This window comes from Mesoplodon densirostris, chromosome 16 (genome assembly GCF_025265405.1).
Source record: "Mesoplodon densirostris isolate mMesDen1 chromosome 16, mMesDen1 primary haplotype, whole genome shotgun sequence".
Lineage (NCBI taxonomy): Eukaryota > Metazoa > Chordata > Mammalia > Artiodactyla > Ziphiidae > Mesoplodon > Mesoplodon densirostris.
This window is the reverse complement of record NC_082676.1, coordinates 33,680,879-33,703,296: the sequence shown is the minus strand read 5'-3', so window position 1 is coordinate 33,703,296 and position 22,418 is coordinate 33,680,879. Positions and strand designations below refer to the sequence as shown.

At 46.2% G+C, this 22,418-nt stretch overlaps 1 protein-coding gene across 2 annotated transcripts in view; it reads right to left on the bottom strand.

The window, feature by feature from the left end:
* The window catches only part of LMTK2 (lemur tyrosine kinase 2), an 80,105-nt gene that overhangs the window by 4,411 nt on the left and 53,276 nt on the right, over positions 1-22,418 (bottom strand). For both annotated transcript variants that reach the window (XM_060120303.1, XM_060120304.1), the window contains exons 8-13: positions 16,270-16,354; positions 15,213-15,334; positions 10,790-10,939; positions 6,549-9,510; positions 544-676; positions 58-300 (exon numbers count right to left, since the gene is read on the bottom strand). In XM_060120303.1, the coding sequence (XP_059976286.1) occupies positions 58-300; positions 544-676; positions 6,549-9,510; positions 10,790-10,939; positions 15,213-15,334; positions 16,270-16,354 (3,695 nt within the window). The remainder of the gene's footprint in view (positions 1-57; positions 301-543; positions 677-6,548; positions 9,511-10,789; positions 10,940-15,212; positions 15,335-16,269; positions 16,355-22,418) is intronic.

The window sequence follows — 22,418 nt, the reverse complement described above, 5'->3', positions numbered from 1 at the left end:
GGGCGAGCATCCCGTTCCCGGGCAGCCGGCCCTCCCCTAGCTCCGCACCCTCCTCACCTCCCTGCTCCATGTCCGAGTCTGTGAGGTGCGTGAGAGAGAAGCTGGCGATGCTGGCGGGCGTGATGGAGAACCTGGAGTAGGGCGCCCCGTGAGGCCAGCTGGGCTCCGTGCTCCGGGGCGGTGGCGGCGGGGAGAAGTACTTGGATGTCTGAAGAGAAGGTTTGGAGCGGAGGAGGTGACTCGTTGTCTTTGACATAAAAGGGTCCGGGGAGAAGTCATCGTCCCATTCAAAGCCTCCACCTGGAAGTAAGAAATAAAAGTAACTCTCCTTTCATGACTTTGTTTTAAGGAATAGAGAGGGCAGTGCAGGCGTCCAGGTGGGCTCAGAGGGGCACAGACCACCCTGGGCACAGACGGCAGAGCTGCCCACCCCACACCCCCAGGGTCAGAGGGGGTCTTTGAAAGCGACATGTGAAGTTATCCTCAGAAACAGCTCACATCCCACTCATGTTTAGTTGCTTTTTAAACCTGCCAATGAGATACCTTCTTCATCAGTGGAACTTTCGGAATTCATGCACCTGCTCGGGTAGGGGGAGCCTGACGACGGTGTGGGGCTGCTCAGCCCCGGCCCACACGCCTCTCCTCCGCAGTGGCCCAGCTCTTTGGTCGGGGTCTCCTGAAAAGCCCAACATAAGTTCCCATCAGCCAGCGCCTGCTCTCAGGAGCCCTGGGGCAGGGGCCCTCGCTGACCATTTGTGACCTGTCCCTCCCACCCCTGGGGAAGGTGTGCCAGGAGTCCGTGCCCCATCTCTCCCGTGGAACGGGCTCTAAATCCTGGGCAGACACACAAAGCGGCCACGGGAGACCTCGGAGGAGGAGATGCAGCAGGCAGGTTGGGGAAGAGAGCTGGAGTCAAAGGACATCAAGCCAGTGGTGAACCAACCCCACCCCTCCACCCCACCCCCGCCACTTGGGTCCTGGCTCCAGATGCAGGAAGGGGGGTCTTCTGATGCTTAGAAAGAGGAGAGGAAATTCAGGGGTTTGCTCTTTTTCCCCTGTTCTCTTGCTCCCAGCCCAAGCAATCCTGGGTGACAGCAGCGGGGTGGCAGGCACCTGTAATTCTGAGGGCGGTGAGCTTCCTCTCTGCCTGGAGAACCCACACGCCTTATCCCTGTCCGTCCTCCCGCTGCACAGCTGCACAGCGTACTGTGGTAACCCAAAGCCCAGCCTTCTGGCCAGAGGACCAAGAAGAGAGGGGCCAAGACACTGGACAGCCCAGGGAGGGGGGAGCTCAGCAAAGGGATCCCATCAGTTGTTGATGAGCTCCCGGCTTACCCCCAGCTGCTCAGGGTAGATCTGACCCTAAACAGCACACCAAAGCATTGAGAACTGAATTTCAGGGAGACCACTGCCAAGGTCCAGTCTGGCCAGGGGGTAGCACATGCACAGGGCAGGTTCAAACAGCACAACAAAGGCTTTGAAAGGGGACCCCAATCCCCAGAAGGCTGGTTGGAACTTGTGACCTGAACCCAACTGGGTCAACGCCTTCTAAGAAGAAAATATCAACATTATCCATAGAATCTAAACAAGGCACAGAATCGGATAAAATAATAAGGGTACAATCTAAAATTTCTCAGCAAACAAAGAATAAGGAAAACCTCAATTCCCAGGAGAAAAAACAATCAGCAGATGCCAATGCCAAGATGTCCTTAGATGTTGGAATTACCTGAGAAAGACTATTATAAATATGCTCTTACAAAGTATGGGAAAACACACTGGAAATGAATGGAAAAGTCTCAGCAAAAGAATAGATAAAAATAATGAATTGCGGATTTCGGAACAGAAAAATACAATAACCAAAATTTTAAAACTCACTGGGTGGGCTCAATAGCAGGATGGACATGAGAGAGGACAGAATAAGTTAATGTGAAGTAGATCAACAGAAATGATCCAATCTGAACAACAGCAAAAGCAAACACTGAAGGGAAAGAAAAGAACAGGGCCTCAGGGCCCATGTACAAGGATATTACCAAAAGGTGTAACGCTGGAGTCCCAGAAACAGAGAGACAGAGTGTGGTGAAGAAGAAAAGAAGAAACAATGGCTGAAAACTTCTCAAATCTGGTGAAAGACATAAAACTACAGGTTCAGGAAGCTTTGCAAACTTAAAATGAGATAAATACAAAGAAATCCATGCCTGCAATCCAGAAATCCATAATCATACTACTGAAAGCCAAACACGAAGAAAAAAACTCCTGAAAGCAGCCAGGGACAATGATGAAAGAAAAGAACTGTCACCTCAGAAATCTATGTTCCGAGAAAATATCCTTAAGAAATCAGTGTAAAATAAAGACACTCTAAGATGAAGAAAAACTAAGAGAATTTGTTAAAAGAAAAAAAAAAAAAAAAAAAGGCCACACAAACTTCTTCAAACAGAAGGGAAATGATAATAAAAAGGAACCTGAAACATCAGAAATGAAAAAAGAACAGTAGTAACTATCTGAGTGAATATAATCCTATTCCTCTCCTCTTCAGTTTCTTAAAACATGTTTGATGACTAGAAGTAAAGCATAGAGCACTGTGTGATGGGGTTTTTGATGAATAAACATATGACACATCAGACAACCTGAAGAAAAGGGGTAGGGGTGGATGAAGGGCCCACAGGGTACAGGGGTTCTTATATTCCACTTGAAATGGTAAAACACTGATTCTAAGGAGGCTGTGAAAAGTTAAGTATGTACATTGTAATCCCAAGAACCACTCCAAAAACTACACTAAGAGAAGACATATAGTAAGAAATGCAATAGATAAAAGGTAATTCTAAAAATTGTTCAAAAAACAGAAACACTGAATAAAATGGTGCACCTAAATCCAAATACAAATAATTCTATTAAATGTAAGTGGCATAAAATACCAATTAAAAGACAAAAAGTTTCAGAATAGATTTTAAAAACCACCTATGTGCTATCCACAAGAAACTACTGTCAAGTACAGGGATGCATGTACATATAAGGATGAAAAAAGAGACATCATACAAATACTACTCAAAAGAAAACCACAGTAGCTTTATGAATATCAGAGAAAGGAATAAAGAATGACATCATATAATGACAAAAGGTCAATTCACTGAGAAGATATAATAATCTTAAATGTGTATGAAGCTAACAACAGAACTACAAAACAGATGAAGCAAAAACTGACAGAAATGAAAAGAGAAACAGACAAATCCATAATTATAGCCGGAGACTTCAACACTTCTCTCTCAGTAATAGACAGAACAAGTAAACAGAAAAATCAGCAACAATACAGAAGAAATGAACAACCAACTGCATCTGACATTTATAGAGCAATCCACCCACCAGAAGCAAAATACACACTCTTTCAGGTGCACATGGAACATTCACCAAGATAGACCATATCCTGGCTCTACAGCAAAACAACACATTTAAAGGAGTTGAAACCCTACAAAATATGTTCTCTGACCAAAATGGAATTACAGTAGAAATCAGTAGCAGAAAGGTAAAAAAAAAAAAAAAAAATCTCCAACCCTTGGAAATTAAACAATATTTTTTATAAATAATCCGTGGGTCAAAGGAAAATCAGAAAATGTGTTGACGGACTTCCCTGGTGGCTCAGTGGTTAAGAATCCGCCTGCCAATGCAGGGGACACAGGTTCGAGCCCTGGTCTGGGAAGATTCCACATGCCACGGAACAACTAAGCCCGTGTGCCACAACTACTGAGCCTGCGCTCTAGAGCCCGCAAGCCACAACTACTGAAGCCTGCGTGCCTAGAACCCGTGCTCTGCAACAAGACAAGCCACCACAATGAGAAGACGGCACACCGCATCTAAGAGTAGCCCTTGCTCACCGCAATTAGAGAAAGCCCGCGTGCAGCAATGAAGACCCAACACAGCCAAAAATAAAATAATTAATTAATTTAGAAAAAAGTCAATCATGTTTCTGTATACTGGCAAGGAGCACATGGAAACCAAAATTTTAAAATTACCTTTTAAATTAGCTCCCCAAGAAATGAAATACTTAGGTATAAATCTAACAAAACACGCAGAGGATCTGTCTGCTGAAAACTACAAAACACTAAGAAGAACTGAATAAATGGAGAGACATACTGTGCTCATGAGTTGAAAGCCTCAACATAGTAAAAATTCTCCCCAAACTGATCTATGGATTTTATGCAACTACCATCAAAATCCCAGTAGAATATTTTTGTGAATATAGAAAAGCAGCACACAGGCTCCCAGGCTCCCCATCTGCCCCAGGAAAGGCAGTCCACCTCACACCTCTGGGGGCTCCTGGCTGTAAGACTACGACCCAGGTGTCCCAAGCGTGGCTCTACACGGCTCCAAGGCCACACTGCTGAGCCCCGGCCCCGTCGTTACAATGACCAGCGCTGTGATGCATGGGACTGAGCTCAGAGCTCATCTGCCCTGTGACAGGCTGGAGGGCAACCACGCGGCCCTTAACTGCAAGTAAGCATCACTGTCCACCGTTTTGGCCTTGAGAACACTGTGCATCCGGAAGGGGCAGTGTGAGAGCTGAGGGTCAAACACCCCGCCAGGCTCACTTAGGGCCCACGAGAGGCATATGGGAGACCACCAATGTGTGGGGAAGCTAAGGAGACTCTGTGCGTGAAGTGCCAGCACCCAGACCACCCACTCACTGTGCCGTGATTTCACGAGAAAGTTGCTTTACATACACTAAGTGTTCACCAAGCATTTGCTGAACCAATGGTAAAATAACCAAGACACAGAACTGCCAAAACCAAGGAGTGCTCAGTTAAAACTCTGGAGTTAAGGTACTGAAACTATTCAAACTACTTCAAAACCAGCTCATTAAGCTGCACAGTAAGAGCAGGAGAAAATCTACCAGCCACCTGCCTGAACCAGCAGGTAGTTGTTACTCCAAGGAAACTGCATGGAACACATGAGAAAACTAACTAGAGATCACAAAAAGGAAGATTCTCAGGACTTCATTCTGGACTTCACCCACTTTCCAACTTTCTCTACACTAAGCCTCTCAAATCTCACATCTATTAAGCATGTCTTACACTTGATTTCTGTACCTTCGTTCTCATGCCTTGAATCTCGATCTCATGCCATCATGCCCTGTCTTCTGAAGCCACCAAAACATCACCTCCCCCCCAGCCAAAGTCGTCACACGAGTGCAGCCCTTCTCTAGCCCAGGCGGGGGCTTCCACGGGAGCCGAGTCCATCCCCCTGTTGCAACTAGACCCCCAGACATCTTCCCCAGCCCTCACCCACACTGCTCACGGCACACACTTTGTAACTCTTTCTATCCCACCTACAGATCGTCTGCTCTGTGGTGAAGTCTCGTACAATTCAAGTTCACAGAGAAGGTGAAGAAAGGGATACGTGAATTCGAAAGACTGATAACAAAACACAAAATCTGGGGCCAGGTGATCCCTTGTCTCTTCCACTCTCAGTGAAAAAATGGCAAACCAGTTTCCTAGGCTCCCTGAGCCCTCAGGTTCTGAAGCTGGGATGTGTATAAGCCTCCTGGCCCCTCTCACAGATCTGATGAACTGAGGTTGGGGCCAGGAGTCTACTTTTTCTTTTCCCAAACACTTAACTACCTCTACCTTCCCTGCCCCACATGCCACAGTTCAAATTTTTTTGAGCGACACCGTAGAAAGAGAACACACAGAAGCGACAAAGCGTAAAGTAACGAGCAACTGAGCAGACCCAGCTCCCAGGGAAGAGGCGGGGCAGCACCCAGGACCCCCACGGGTGTGGGCAGAGCCTCAAGTGTGGGGCCCAAGAGGCCCAATGCTGAACGAGAGGCTGAGATACCAAGGTCTCGGTTCCAAGGACTAAATACAAAGGGAGGGCAAGCAGATCCAAGAAGAAACCAACAAGGACTCCCATGCCTTCTAGAACGGGAGCTTCACTTATAATCCAGGTGATTCAAGAAGCAAATTCAAGGGCTACAAAGACTAGTCAACAAAGAACATTAAAAACAAAAAAAGCTTGAATTGTAGGCTGCTTCATTTTTAAAGAAGCCGAAGGCTGGCCCCCTGAGTGGTGACAGCAGGCAGCCTGCCCAACCGCAGGGAGGAGGGCAGGGCCAGCCCCCGGCCGGGAGGGCCACAGACTGTCCTGCTGCCCCGTCCCCGTCCCCACTCCACAGGCAGGGCCGCTGGTCGGTGTCGCCAGGGCTACATGTGAGCCTCGGACTGTTGGAGCAGCACCTGCACGCTGGGCATTACTGCCTACTGTTAGAGTATAAAAATCTGGTCTGGAAAGGGTAAGCAACTTCAGCAGGACTCTGCCAGGACACCCAGGAAGAGCACGCAGATCTTCTTCCCGTAATGTAACGGGAGTTTCCTGTGCAAACCCCATTTCTGCGTGTTCTTGGAACTGACACTGTAGCCAACCCCAAATTCCTTTTTCTGAGTAACCACAAAACAATCGTGGCCTTGAGACGGCAATCGGAAAAACCAAGCATGCTCGTCCCCCTAACACGTTCTGGAATTCTCTAACAGGACAACCTGGAGGTGACAGACAACAGATACCTGGTCAAAGAGATAGACTGTGACATCATCGAAAAACGTCACCGCCTTCTTCTCTCTCTTCCAGTCGTCGGGCGGCTGGTCCACGGAGGCTGGGGCTTTCAACAGGCTCCGCAGGTGGCGGCCGTCCTCACAGCTGAGGACCACAGGGACTAGCTGCTCCGCCTCGTCCTCCGACTCGGAGCTGAGGCTGTGCAGCGTGAAGGCCCGCAGGTCCTCGTCCGAGTCGTCGCTGTTTTCGTCCTCCTCATCCGCGTCGATTCCGTCCTCAGTGAGGTCGAGCACCCCTGGCACGCTGAGTTTCCCCAGGTACTTCCCTTCGACATCTGGCTCCTTTAGCTTGGGGCCCTCCGAGTGGCCGCGCAAGGCCTTCTCCACCATCGGGGCTGCTGGGCCGCTGGAGCGGAGGGGGGCATCTGCAAACGCCAGGAGTTCGTTGGTGTTGGTTCCGGCGGAAGCCAGCGTGCAGGGGGGCGCCTCCTGGGCCTCGAGGTCATCCCCGCTGCTGAGCTCCGAGTTCAGCGGGCTTGAGGGGCTGCCGGCCTCACTGTCCTCGGGGGGATGCATCTGTCTGGAAGCGTCAGCGGGTGCTGGTTCTGCCACTTCTCCTGATTCCAGGGGACTGGCATTCTGCCGAGCAGGGGGACACCTTTGGCCAGGCTGGCTGCTGCTGGTTTCCAGGCAGCCGTCCGGGGAGCTGGGATTCTGCTCTGGGGCGCCTGGCTCAGGCAGGGGCTGGTCCGCTCCCAAGGCCGATGCCGAGGCTCCCGGGACCCCCTCCGACTTCTTATCGGGCTCAGAGTCATTGTCTGAGAAGTAAGCGGAGTCTCGGTACGAGCCCTGGCAGCCGGGGGCGGAAGTCTGAGAGGTGACCTCTGCACCCCTGTGGCCATCGGCTGTGTCTGAGACGACGATGACAGGGGTGGGAGGTGGCCCCCCGCGAACGCCGTCGCCCGCCGAGTCTGCGTCAAGGGCTATGGTGCCGTCGGGAGCCGGGTGCAGCGTCCACTCGGGGGACTCCAGGTTCTCCGTCTCGTAGCCACTGTCCGCAGGCTTGTCGGGGGGCAAGAGTCTCTGCGGCGTGTGAGGGCCTAAGGAGCCCAGTAAAACCTCACAGACGTCCACTGAGTCCAGGGAGCCTGGGGTCTCCACGGACTGCTCCGAAGTCGGGATGGGCATCGACAAGCTGTCCTCTAGAAGGCTGTCCTGACTGGCAGAGTCCAAGGAGAGGGCAGACACCAAGCCCCGCTCCTCTGTAGCAGCATCTTTACAGCCCAACTGACTCAGAGCATCCACGGCCTCCAAGGCTCTCTCAGGCAGGCCTCGACGGCAGTGGTCTTCCAAAGGTGGTTGACTCTGTAAGTTCTGCCTCAGTTCTGGAAGGCTGTTCCCTATACTCACCTTACTGGCAAAAGTGCTGTGGACAAGGCCTGAGTCGCTCTGAGTCAGTCTCAAGGCCCCCTCCCTCTGGGGAGTCAGGTCTCGGGACCTATCGCCAGTGGGAGGTGTGTCCACCAGGGCGGGCGCGGAGTCTGGGTTTACCTCTTGGCAGACACTGTCTTCACGGACACCGACATCCAGACACATGGGCTTGGCTCCACCCTGCTTCAAGGACACACCTGGAGGGACATCGTGAGGCGGCCCCTCTGTTTTGAGCGAGGTAGGAGGTACCTGCGCCTGCGGGCAAGGCAGCGAGGCCGTGTCCCAAGTGCCGTCCTTGGGCGCCACGCCCGGGCCTCTACCCTGCGCGCTGACGTTTTCCTGCAGCAAAGAAGAGCCTGGTTTATTTTCAGCAAACTTAAGCTCAGCATCTAGAGAGTTTCTACTCGGACTTTCTAATATGGTTTCAGGAAAACCAGCATTTCTAAGTTCTGTTTGAAGATCATTTATATGTTCTTTGCTGGACAAGGAGTCTTTCAGTAAGTTCTTCTCTTGAAGAAATAAAAAGTTTTCTGACAATTCTTCAACATCCAGCTGATCAAAACCATCTTGGTGCACGAGGTTTCCTGATGAGCAAAGAGGCTCACAGTCAAAAAGCTTACGGGGCTTTTCTTTCTTCAAATGGCGTGTAATTACTGACTCTCTGGGGTCATCCAAACTTGAGCTTAAGGTGGTCGGCTTAAAGTCAGCTTGGACTCCATTTAGTTCCATTAAGTCAAATATTTTTTGGTGACTGGGCAAAGCCTCTGATTTGTCAAGATCATTAAATATACTGTCGAAAGGGCTCTCGGGGCCCTTGGTAACATGCACATCCTCGGGTACCCTGGCATCCTTGGGGTCTGTAGTGTTCTGGAAGAAATCCTCATCTGTACTAGACTCCTCAAATTCGACATTCCTGAGGGTCAGAAGCTGGGATGCTGTGTCACCGACCCTTTCTGGATTATCCATTTCCGTTGTGAGCAGTGCAGGTGGGTAATCTAGCTCCAAGTTGCTACCACTTTTTTCTTCTAATTGGATGTAATAGTCGCTTCCGACGGAAAGGTTGTGGGCATCAAAGACAGGCACTACTCCGGGGGCCCGCAGGGGGACGTCCTGGCCACTGTCATCTTGCTTCCCGGGTCCGGGATCTGAGAGAGGACTCTCAAACGCTTCGGTGGCAAAGAAGATGCCGGTGTAGGACACGGCTTCGTCTGGGGGGCCCCGGCCGCATTCCTCGAAGTGGTCGTGCTTGGCCGCCTCCCAGACGTACTCGAAGCTCAGGCCCTGGCTGGTTTCGGTCACGGTGAGGACCTCCTCCATCTCACGACCGAGCCGGTCCCTGGCAAAGTGGTCGAGGATGGGGAAGGCGGCGTTACTTGCAGCATCTCTGTTGTTTGTGTTTGGCTTGAGTGCATTCCACTGCTGCTCAAAGTCGACTTCCGGGTCCCTCTGGCTTTGCATCCTCAGGTAGGTGAGCAGTCTGTGCACATCCTCGGCCGCCGGCCTCTTGTCTGGTGACAGCCAGCAGAACTGTAAGACTTCATACCTGAGCGACACAGACAGGTGATTAGCAGATGGATGATAAATTGTTTTAAAATAAGGAAAGACCTCACAAGGGCCCCTGGGCCAACTCAACACCCCAGAAGCCTCGACACCTTAATCACTGCCGACCACCTGAAGGGGTTCAGCTCACGGTGATATCAATGTGAAAGGGAAAATGGAGACAGAGGAAATCTGGCCCGCTAATTTTCTGTGTCCTCAGGACACTGCACAGTGTCACTGCAATTCTTTTGCTTTGTCATCTGTTCTTCTGGCGTTTTCCAGGGACTTAGCCACCGAATTTAGAAACAGTTCTAAAATGCTCTCCTCTTAACACAACCGACATAGGTATTCTGCTTAGTAAAAGATGTACGTATCTAATGTTCTGAGATTTACTCACTTTATTTTGCAAGAATTCACAGACAGATGCTGTTGTGACTAATCTCTAATTATTCCCCCAATAAAAAGTGACACCATGATCTCCTGCAGCACATGGTTTCCTCGGATCATGCAAGGAGCTGAGGGTGGAAGGAAAGAGTAGAGAAAGAAGCCCAGAGACAGTGGCAACCAGGAGCTGGTCCTCAAAGGGTTGGCTGAATACAGCCAGCATCTTAAACTGTAGCCGTGAGTGGAAGGGAAGACAAGGACGATGTCATGGTATTAAATTTACAGCGTGTATGTCCAGTTATTCTGGGTGAGTTAGTTCTAGCAAGTAGGGGGGCTGAGCAACACCCACACAGAGGGGCACCGAGCTCCAGGGGCAACATCAGCCGGGCACAGGGTGATGCAGACAGAGGCCTTGACACAGGTGAGCCCGATCCTAATTGGAATCCGAGTAAGAACTGGTCTGGAGCATCATAAGAAGTAAATATGTTTTGCAAATGTCAGCATACATTATGCAAATGAGTCTCACGTGCCAATTTAAATATGATCATGTCTATGCCACCCATCTCTCTTCTTGCATGTTGGGTACCACTTAAACAAACAGCCTCATTTTAAAATAATTCCACAACAGGAAACTCCCTTAGAATTGACTTTTCTAATTAGTTCAGACTTAACATTTTTCTTATTGCATGTAATACATAAATTCCTGCTTATTCTACACATTTTTTAAAAATAACATTACATTAAAAAAATGGATGTTAATTCTAAAATCAGTCATGAATAATATACAAACGATTGCTTTTCATAACGTTTACTGTTCAAAATTAGAGAATACATAACTAAGACCCATGCAGACAGGATTTCCTTATCTTCTGAAAAGAACGTGACGTGAAGTTACCCACCATCTGTCAGAGTAAGGCTGCTCCAGCTGGGGCTTTGGGAGTTTTGTGTCTCTCTCTCGAATGACCTGGTTGAGAACCTCTAAGTTGGAAAGGTTGGAATAAGGCTGAGCGGCATTCTCAAAAAGCTCCCAAAGTGTCACACCCAGGGACCTGCGGAAAAAAGAACACGGTTATTTCTTTCTCTCTTCGGATGTCAAAGTTTTAACACCTACATTTTTACTTGTACAGTCACTAGTAATTTCAAGCACAAGGTGTCTACTGAAAAGGTCACTCAAGATAGCTCTTTAACATGATTTTAAAAGCAAGCATTTCCATTAAAATGAGGACCACAACAAGAATACCTCCTCAGATTTACTAACGGAATATTAATTTAGGAATTTTGGCCAATGCAAAAAAATATGAGTTGGAGCTAAGAGGCATAATTACATGGAGAAGTGAATATGACCGTCAACCTTAAAACTCAAGAAATTAGAAAGATCATCACGATGACTTTTAAGAGTTCAGCAACACAGCTAGGTACAAGGTAAATACACTGAATTCTGAGATTTGGGGTGGGGAAAAAACATCCCATTCACAACAGCAGTAAACGTCGGAAATCTTGACATGAACAATCCTTCCCCGTTTGCCCCATGTATTTCTTGCTGTAGCTATTCCTGAGTATCTGGGGCTTCATGCTCTTCGGAAGGACGCCCCCCACTACTCTGCCAGAAGCGGCCACCTGCCCGAGCCCCTCACCACCTCCAGGTGCACAGCCATCACCACGGGCAGGGCCAACCTTTGCAGTACCCGGCCCACTCACCCGCACGCCCAGTGCTGTCCCCATGGGAACGGCCTCTGTGGCTGAAGCCAGAGGGACACTTCCTCTCTGCTTCCTCTGTGTGATCCCTGCGCTCGTTCCCACCACCTCCACTTCTGCCACATATTACAGTCTATTTTCTGCAACGGCTCCCAAACCCGGCTGACCGTCTGTGTCATCTGGATGCTGGTACTTAGGACCCTCCCCGCCCCATCCACCCCGAGGATTCTTCGTTGGTGGATGCAGGTGTGGCTGCATCTTTAAAAAGCTCCCTCATGGTTCTGACATCCAGCCAGGTTTGGCTATTGGTTTCCGTGACTATGATCAATACCCACCAGAATGCTTGTGTGAATAATGAGCTGTACTTGAGTAAATAAGTTTATTATTTGACGTGGTAGAGTACAATATAACGTATGAGTTACATTCTCTTATACTAATGTCACAAATCAGTGAGAAAAATCAACATATTCAGTATCTAAGTGGAGAGGGCATTTCAACCAAAGGAAATAAAAGGACCCAAATCTCCCAATCCAATTCAAGAAGGGAGAAGTTTCCCTGGCACAGAACTGCTAGGGGCAGAGGGCTGTTTTGGATACAAATAAGTTTAAGACACTGTCAACGACTTTAGGGAATTAACAATGTATTTGATGGAGGAAAATAAGAAGTTTACATGAAATGCTAAAGACCACAAAGGTGGCCTATGATTAGGGGCAAAATGAGTGTTATCAGCACCAAGCCTGGTTTGACCCTGGGTGCGTACCTCTACCTCTACCTGCCTTATTTTCTCCAAATCCCCGGTGTAACTACCTTTCTCTCTCCCAGCAAGGCCTGTTCCCAAACCAATCCCCTCCCCAGTTCTTCAGAGACCGTGAAGCATGGGTTTTCTTCTTAACTTCCCACTCCCCCAACTCCTAACATCTTCCTTGAGCATCCCTTTCTCCTGGCACAGGCCACATAGAAAGAGGAGACGTGTGCCCACCCTGCCCTGCAGCTCTCTATCCCCTAGTCTTTCCCGCCCAGTCTCCTCGGGGACAAGTGCCATTGGCCACCGCCAGCATTCCCTTCTCTCCAGCTCTTTGCCTCGCACTGGCCTGTGTCTCCCTGGGGACCAGCAAGCCTCTTTCTTCTGGGAAGAAAAATGTCCTGTAGCTCTTATCCCCTCTTCCACCAAACTCACTGAGAGAGGACCCTCTCAGTCACCCCTGGCACAGGGCGGTTTGGTCCGTGCCTCGCGTGGAAGCTGGCACCACTGCCAGCCCTGCCACCAGAGGCTGCTCAACCTGTCAGAAACAAGGGGGAGGCTCTGTCTCTGGGAACGCAGGCTAAGTTTTCAGGTCGATCACTCTGCAACAACAGTAAAAATATGAATGAAGCATGAAAAGCAACTGCTTAAACACAACAAACAGCAGATAAGATAGCAGGGAATTACCTGGACAAAATCTAGAGCTTAGTGAACTAAGCAGAACACTAAAACCACCTTTGACTGCAGCATCTGCTGAAGCACAGAACTTGGGCTTCTGTGTCTGTGGTGCACCAGGCTCAGTGGGGGTGATGGTGGCGGTGGACAGGCCAAAGCCCTGGGCCTGCACAAGGTAAGGGGTCTCACAGAGACCTCCTCACAGTGGGAATAAACCTGCCCCCTGCCTCTCTCAGGGGCCTGGAAGGCAAGCTGCCTTGGCACTGAGGTCCTGTGAATGAGTGGACACGTGGGAGCATGAGTACGTGTGTGTGTGTTGGCGGGGGAGTGTAGTCCCAAAGAAGTTGTAACCACAGAGCTGGCCCTTACTTGGACTTACAGCCCAAACTCACACCATCTGAGTGCTCTAAAAGATCTTGAGTTGGATACATAAAGCCCTGAATTAGAGTAGTTCCTTACATGATGGGACATCCAAGTACCTGACAAAAGCAAATGTGGACCCTCTCTGGAGAAATGTTTCTCAATTCTAGGTTTCCAAGATCCTCACCATAAAAAAGTCCCCAAGGAAACAAACCACCATCAAGAGCCAGCAAGATCAAATCCACAAAGACTTCAGATACTGGAATTATCTGATGTAGGTCATAATCAAATAGACCTCCTAAAACCAAAAAGCCAATATCTGAACTACAGAATTCAGTAGAGAGATTTAATAGAAGAATAGACACAGCTGAAGAGGGAATTTTAAAGAGAGAGAGAATTAGTGGATAGAGCACAGGTCTGAAAAATTATCTAGAGTGTGGCACAGAGAGTCAAAGAGATGGAATATATAAAAGAGAGAATAAGAGACAGAAGACAGAGAAAGAAGGTATAACACATATCTAAATCAGACTTCCAAAAGGAGAAAAAATGGGGCAGAGGCAGTATTTGAAGGGTAAATAAGGGCTGTGAACACCAACCTAAGATATGAAAAGCCAAATAAATCCCAAGCAGAAAAACAAAAAAATCCACACCAATACACATTATAGTGAAGCTACAAAAATCAAAAGACAAAGAGAAGAGTTTAAAAGTAGCCAGAGAGGAAAAAGTCACGTTACCTTCAAAGAGCTTAGGGAGATTTACAGCTGACTTCTCAAGAGCAACAATGGAAGCCAGAAGACAGTGGAGTGAGATCTTCAATATGCTGAGAGAAAATAACTGTCATCAAGTAAAAATATACTTCAAGAACGAGGACAAAATAAAGGTACACTCAGACCTACGGAGAAAGACCTGAGAATCTATTACCAGTTGAACCTCACTAAAGGGAATTCTGAAGGACATACTTCAGACAAAAGGAGAGTGATCCCAGATGGAAGGTCTGAGATTTAAAAAAAACAAAAACAATAAAACAGCAAAGTGATTTGATTATGTGGATAAACCTAAACAAACACTGATGCTAAAAAAAAATAATAGTAATGTCTTGTGGGGTTAAAAGAAAAAATCAACATACCCAACAATAATGACATATAATTGCATGTGTGTGTGTAGAGTAAAACTAAACCAAGTTAAAGTATGTTAAAGTAGCCTGGGGTCCTTGTATTGCTCAGAAACAGGGCCAAGATGAGAACTACTATTAGACTAAGTTAAGTGAAGTATACATGTTATAATTTCTAGGGTAACCAATAAAAGTACAGGAATAGAGTATACAGCTCCCAAGCTAAGAGGAAAAAACAGTTTAAAAAAAATTAAAAGAAGGCAAGTAGAGAAAAAGAAAATAGAAAAAGCAGGACAATAACACAAAAAAGTGTAAACATAAATTAAGGAAGCTGTAATAGAAATTGCTAAAGACTCAGATACATTTTTTCAACTTCCATTAAACTGACATACATCTCACTATTACATAATGGTCCAAACCTTTCTGTTTTTTCATTCACTTCAATAAATATTTACTAAACATCTATTATAAGCCAGGCCTTGTAGTAGGCAAAGAAAATAGCCTTGGTTCCTGCTTTTATGGAGATTATTACTGTCAAATGGGTAAGAGAAAAGTTAACTGCATCATGGCAACTGTGATAATTGCTATGATGTCAATAAATTGTTTTTTTTCACACCATCAGGCACTCTGGTGTTCCTCGTCTTATTCAATTACCTTCCCTTAAGAAAGTACTTGAGAAGAAAGAAGTCAGGACTTTGCTAACAACAAAAGCCTAACAGAATGATAAATCAATACATACCAGATATTACTATACTTAGTTTGATCTGCAGTTAGTAGTCTGTCTTGAAAGCTGGTTACTAATTCTGGAGCAGTCCATCGCAGAGGGAAAAATTTTTTATCATCTGTTTCAATATAATCCTCCTGTTTTGTCAGAAAGCATACAGAATTTTGAATTTTATAACACTTTTAGTGAGCTCAATGATTTAATTCTAGGTCATTCTCAGAAAACACAAACTCCACCCCAAAAAAACATGTCAGAAAAAGAAGGCGGCATGAGGCCGACTTTCTGGGCAGAAGGTGGGTGAGGGTTTCCCTGAAGCCTCCTGGGCCTCATGAGCTGGTCTCTGAGCCATGAATGTTTGCTCAGTCATCCTTCCTGGAAAAGGAAAGTACGCCGTGTCTGATGCACAGAACACAGACTCTGAGCAAAACATCTTGTAAAATATGCTGGGCCGTATCCCCGAACAGGGGAGCGGGGTGGTTAATGAGTAAGAGCACAGGCTTTCCAATCAGACAGACTGGCTGAGTCCACGTTCAACCATTTACCAGCTCTGTGACTCTGGGCAAGCAACAAACATACTGAGCCGTCTTCCTGATCCGTAAGATCAGGAAGACACACCTACCTCCCTTTACAGTGAGGATTACATGAGATCGTGCAGGCAAGTACTTCATAGTGCCTGGGTGGTATACAGCAAGCGCTCAAGACGCTAGAGCTACCATGCAGACAAAGAACTGACTTACATTTGAGTGATATTTTTTTGCCCCACATTATGGCACCTCACTCAGCTGGGCTACGCAAACACACACAAATAAAAATCTCGCATACTTCATTTATTTTCTTCGGGGATATAGTTGTAACAGAGTTTAAAAATCCAAATCCCAAGCTTACAGAATTTGAGCTGAAATTTTACTGAACATGTAACAGAGAAATATTTATATGACGTGTATTTTATTATACAGGTAGCAATAATTATTTACCCCGCTTTCCAAAAAGGCATGGCATTTTGTGATATGACCACCTCATGAGTATGAAATTAAATCAGGTCAAGGAGAGGACCCTTAAACCTTTGGCTTACCTTGTACCTGCTGAATCCTATTCCATAATCTCCCACTTTCACATTTAAGTCCGAGGTAAGAAAACAATTCCGCAGGGCTAAATCACTGAAAACAGAAAGAGTGAAGTGAACATGAGAGCAAGGAGAATCAACACCCAGGATGACGTGACATGAAATTGCTATGGCTAAAGGCTTTCATGAGTAATCAGTTAGTGTACTGAGCTCCCTGCTTAATAATTTGTGTTTTAAAATCCTTTTTCACAGAAAAAGGTAATACCATATTCCTAATTACTTAAAGAATGGAGATGATCAGATTTTTTTGTAAATCACTCTGACTGCTAAGGTTAAACACTGACCATATCCGTACCTTGTTCTGCATTAATACCAGATTTATGGCTCATTTCCTAGTATTTTTAGAGTTACCAAGAAAGAATTCTAAGTTGGCTAAATTGTCTGAATTTTTAAAAATAACTTGCATTACCTGAGTAATAGTCTAGCAGTAGTCTCTTTAATGTAAGTAAAGAAGAATAAAGTTACAATTTCAAGCACCCGAAAATAATCTACATTATTAAAAATGTTTGGTTTTTAACTCCTTTTTCAAAGATATGCAAACAAGCGTTATAAGGAGACTCTTTCCAAATCACCCTCATCTCTTCCAAACTCCACCTCCCCAAGAGGGAGGCAAAGAGCATATTTTCAAGACTCACTTAAAACAACTTACTTATATAGTTATTTAAGAACAAGTTAATTTTCAAAAACACCTAATTTGCAAAGTAAAAACTACTTTTTCTAAAGGAACTTCCCATAAAAACAGCAGATTACATTTTTTAGATTTCAGCTTTACCCCTTAGAATCTTTTTAATTATCAATTGGCACATGAATTAAAAAGCCACTAAATTAAAATACAATCGGATACGTAATTTATAGTTCTAAATCACAAATAAAAGTAATCAGAAGCTGAATTTCTATAGTCCAAAATTTAAAACATTTGTCTTTATATGACTGTAGAAGACCAAAAACTTTATCAAATTCTTATTTCCGATGATTTTAATTTCCAAAGCTCACATGTCTGAAATATAACAATAATGAGAATGAGGACAGCAACAGCTAAGGCTGATGCACTTCAGTGACAGCCTGGTGTGTACAACGACACTGATCCAATCATACAATAATGGCTAATGTGCGCCAAGCACTTTACACAAGGTGTTTCTCTAAGTACCTGACACATATTAGCTCACTTAATCTTCACGACAAGCCTTTGAGGTGGGCACTATTATGTTCCCCGTTTATAGAAAAGGAAACTGAGGCACAGAGAACTGAAGTGACTCTGCCAGGGTCAGTATTTCCGCCTTTCACCATCAATAACCACCACCACCAATCCATTATTACCAGTCAGAGCACAGTGCCGTGCATGCAGCTGCTGCTCAATAAATGTCCTGATCTCAACTTCCAGTTAGATGTGTTCAATTCTACTTTACACTATGCTTACAAGCCGTATTTTCACGGTGCACCATCCAGAAGACATCAGGCCTGTGGAGGCATCTGGGGAAACCTCGGGACACCCCTACTGTTATAGACAGTACACAGGCACACGTGGGAGATGCTGCGGGTTTGGTTCCAGACCACCACAATAAAGCATATCTCGCAATAAAACGAGTCACATGATTTTTTTGCTTTCCTAGTGCATAGAAAAGTGATGTTTAGGCTACACTGTAGTCTACTGAGTGTGCAAGAGCATTATGTCCAAAAAAGAAAAAACAATGTATAAACCTTAATTAAAAAATACTTTATTGCTTAAAAAATGCCGAAATAATTACAATAAGTAACATCAAAGATCACTGATCACAGATCATCATAACAAACATAATAACAATCAAAAGGTCTGAAATATTGTGAGAATTACCACAGTGTGACACAGAGACAGGAAGTGAGCAAACGCTGTTAGAAAAATGTGCTGACAGACCTGCTCAGCAAAGGGCTGCCACAGGCCCTTGATTTATAAAAAACCGCAGCATCTGCGAAGCGTGATAAAACAAGGTGTGCCTGTAGAAACTTCCCATCTCAAGGAGAGAAGTGGTCCCTGTCTTTTGGAGTGAAGAAGAAATGGAGGGGGGCCACATGTGGGCAGGAGAATACAAGGCTCTAAGGCAGCCTGACCCTCTGGACCAAGAGCTGCCCCAGTACGGCCCTGTGGGTCCTGCCGCAGACACCCTGGGCACCTCCAACCAGGATTTCTGGAGCCCCTGCAAACAGATCTTTCCATTTATTTATGAATTTATTTATTTATGGCTGTGCTGTGTCTTCGTTGCTGCACGTGGGCTCTTCTCTAGTTGTGGCAAGTGGGGGCTACTCTTCGTTGTGCACAGGCTTCTTACTGCAGTGACTTCTCTTGTTGCACAGCACAGGCTCTAGGTGCATGGGCTTCAGTAGTTATGGCAAACGGGCTCAGCAGTTGTGGCTCGCAGGCTCTAGAGCGCAGGCTCAGTAGTTGTGGTGCACGGGCTTAGTGGCTCCGCGGCATGTGGGATCCTCCCGGACCAGGGCTCGAACCCATGTCCCCTGAATTGGCAGGCTGATCTTAACCGCTGCGCCACCAGGGAAGCCCCAACAGATCATTCTCAACCTCCCCAACACCTGTGTCCTAGGACCAGAATTAAAAGCTAGGTGCCAGCGTTCTGGCCGGGGCGTGCGCGTGTCATCTGTGGCGGGGCAGCAGGGCGAGGCCAGCAGGGCACCTGCAGAGCCCCTGGCACCTTCCACTCAGGCCACTAGAGCCACTCCAGGACCACCCAGCTGCCTCCCTCCTCGCCTCTCTCCTCGCACATGTTCCCTGCAGGTCTTCAGATACAGGAAAGGAGAAGCTTAGATAAAAGATGAAAAGTTACACCTGCAAAAGACCTGCGGCTCTCATTATAAACGACATTGTGAAACTCTTACACAATTCAACTGTTGCTCTCAGAGAAGGAGGAAGTGCTTCTCATTACCTGAAAACCAGGGGTAATGAGAAGGAAAACAATGGTGTGACTGAGAGAATTTCTTCTAAACCTGCTCCCTCCCTCTACCCCAAACATCCCGTCACCAGAGTACAGTGGCAAAAGCACTGCACAAAGTCAGAGACCTGGGAACGAGTCTTGGCTCCACTGCTAAGAACTGTGTGACTTCGGGCTAAGTCAATTCCCACATCAGAGCCTCATATTTCCTTGCCAGAAAAAGGGGGGGGGCTAACCTGTAAGGGTTAACTCATACGGTTTTTATAAGAATAAAATTTTTTTAAATATGAAATGTTTTCAAAACATTGAAGTGTTATCCAGATTCTAAATGATGATATAATTCAATTCAAAATTAGTAAAAATAAACATTCTCTGAAGGTCAATAACATGCCAAGCTAAAGAATAGGAAAACGCAAAAGTGTAACTTTTTAATGGCAGAGGTAACTCTTGACGTCAATGGCTGGTTTGGGTCAGGAAATACAAACATACCCAGTATATTCTTCCTTCAAGTTGAAAAACAGGTCTAGTGGCAAAGCTGCCAAGCGATCCAGCCCTGAAAGGCTCTAAAGCTCTGGCCCCGTCCCCCTTGGCTGGCAGCGCTCGAGGTGGCCTCAGCTGTCAGTGGGACCCAGCCACGTGAGCAGAGCCGCCAGACACAGGAAGCGTGCGTTCACAGAGGAAAGGGGTTCTAAACAGCTTCCCATCCCGAGTCACAAGGAAGCATCACCACTTGTTCTCTGCTTCCACTGGAATGAGAGTGTACCTCTCTCCAGGAGGACTGCTCTCATGGAAACGGCTCAGTGTGGCTGGAGCCACTTCCAAAACCATCCTCTCCTCTATTTACGTTACCACTTAGGGTCTCCCAAAGACCCTGAATTCCTGATCAAAAGAGCAACAAACGGGCTTCCCTGGTGGCGCAGTGGTTGAGAGTCCGCCTGCTGATGCAGGGCACACGGGTTCGTACCCCGGTCCGGGAAGATCCCACATGCCGCGGAGCGGCTGGGCCCGTGAGCCATGGCCGCTGGGCTTGCGCATCCGGAGCCTGTGCTCCGCAACGGGAGAGGCCACAACAGTGAGAGGCCCGCATACCTCCCCCCACCAAAAAAAAGAGCAACAAACAACCGAAAGTTACAGAATACTCTTCTAGGGCTTGGCCCATGTTACCTTATGTAATCTTGACCAGAGCACTTCGGGGCAAGATTATTCCCATTTCATAGAAGAAACAGGCTCAGAAGGATTAAGGAACGTGGCTCACTCTGGTAAAGCTGAGGAGAGGCCACTTAACAGCACCAACCTGCCGTTGGCAGCCACGAAGGTTTAAAAAGAAAAATCCTTACGTGGGATGTGAAGAGACTCTGCCACTTACCACTTGAAGGTGGGGTGCAGCTCACAGAGATACAGGTAGAGGATTGAGGCAAGAGGACTCCGACATGGCACAAAGAGGCAACTCTGCTTAGGGTCTGGACAGCTTTCACCCCTGCTTATCAAGTCAGCGCCCATCATGCTTCTCTTCCCCGACACACAGCACAGCCAGCCCACAGGTCTACAGCCGTCCTTCCTAACCCTCTTACACGTACCTTCTGTGTAAGCTGGGTTATATGAACACTGGGCTCCTGTAACACTGGACACCCACACTCTTAGGGCTGGATGACTTAGTCACCTCGGTGTTTCTCAGCAGAGAGTAACTTTAACTTTAAAACTGGGCAAATCCTACAGAGGTCCTTTCATGCACAGCTGCCACCTGGGTACTCCTCAAGGCCACCGTCACACAGGTCTCCAGCTATGTGAGCCACCACAAGGCCCACACTGCGGGCTGGATGCCCTGTGCACTTAGCTCGTTGCAGTGACCTGGTGGTTTCTCATGGGAGCTGCTCCTTCAGGAAGACTGACAGGCTGGGGACAGGAAGTCCCAGGCTCTTGGCCAGCAGGGCAGGATGGTGTGGAGCATAACACACTGGCAGCTCCTGCTGTTTATGCGGCCTTCACGAATGTCACGTGTTTGACTGCAGAAACACAGGCTACCCAAGACCCAGGCATACGTCTCCTCTTAGACAATAAGTAAAAATAAAATTTAATTGGAGGTGCTTTACTAGATCAGCTTCCAGTTGGACATGTAGGATATTCTATTTTCAACCAACACAGAAAGTCCGACTTTGAGTTAGCAAACAAATATTCTAAAGTCCAACTTAAAAATACGCTACTATGTATTCAATACCTTATAATAACCTATTGATATAATGACAAATAATCTGAAAGAAATATATATATATAACTGAGTCACTATGCTGTACATGTGAAACTAACACAATACTGTAAATCAACTATACTTCAATTTTTAAAAGATGCTATTACGATGTGCTACCAACAAAAAAATAAAGCACAAAATTTTGCCCCAAATGGAAATTTTACATAAAATATGGCTACTTTTTAAAATAAAATGAAACAGTTGTCAATGGTTTCAAGAATTTTCTTTACCTTGAGTTTATGCACCTGAATTAAATCGAAACCACATGAGTAAATTTATCAACTTTATTTGTTCTAAAGTTCACAAGATTCTAAATTAAGTAAAACTTTAACCTAAAGAAATTCACAGGAAGATAACATTTACTCTGACATCTTTGCCAATTTTTAAAATACAAGAGTAGAAACCGACTTGGGCTTTAAACACAATTTCTAGCTGTCTTTGATAACTTTATGTTGCTGACTCTGATATGATATTCTTTTTAAATGCTCCATTCTCCAAAATCTAAAAATTCCTACACCAAGTATTAGGTAATAATTATCTGTGTTTCACAAAAGATTAACAATACAAATATGCTGGGAATTAACCTGTCATGAAGTTAAAAAACAAAATATAAGATTTCTCCATTATAAAACAAATAGATCTTTATATTTTGAAGTTTTGTGTAAGGGTTTCTGCCTTGGGCCTGAAGAAACTCATGATCTTCTGGGTCTCTTAAAAAGCACTTTATCAGAATGATTTGCTCACTATGCAAGTCAGACAAGACAGATGTGTAAGAAAAATGTTAATTTTCCTTCTTCCCACCCTGAAGTAATGTTGAGAATTTGATAGGTATTTTTCCATGTCTGTTCACACACACACACACACACACACACACCTACACACACCTACACACACCTACAAATACAAGAGATTTTTTTTTAATGTTGTCATATTAT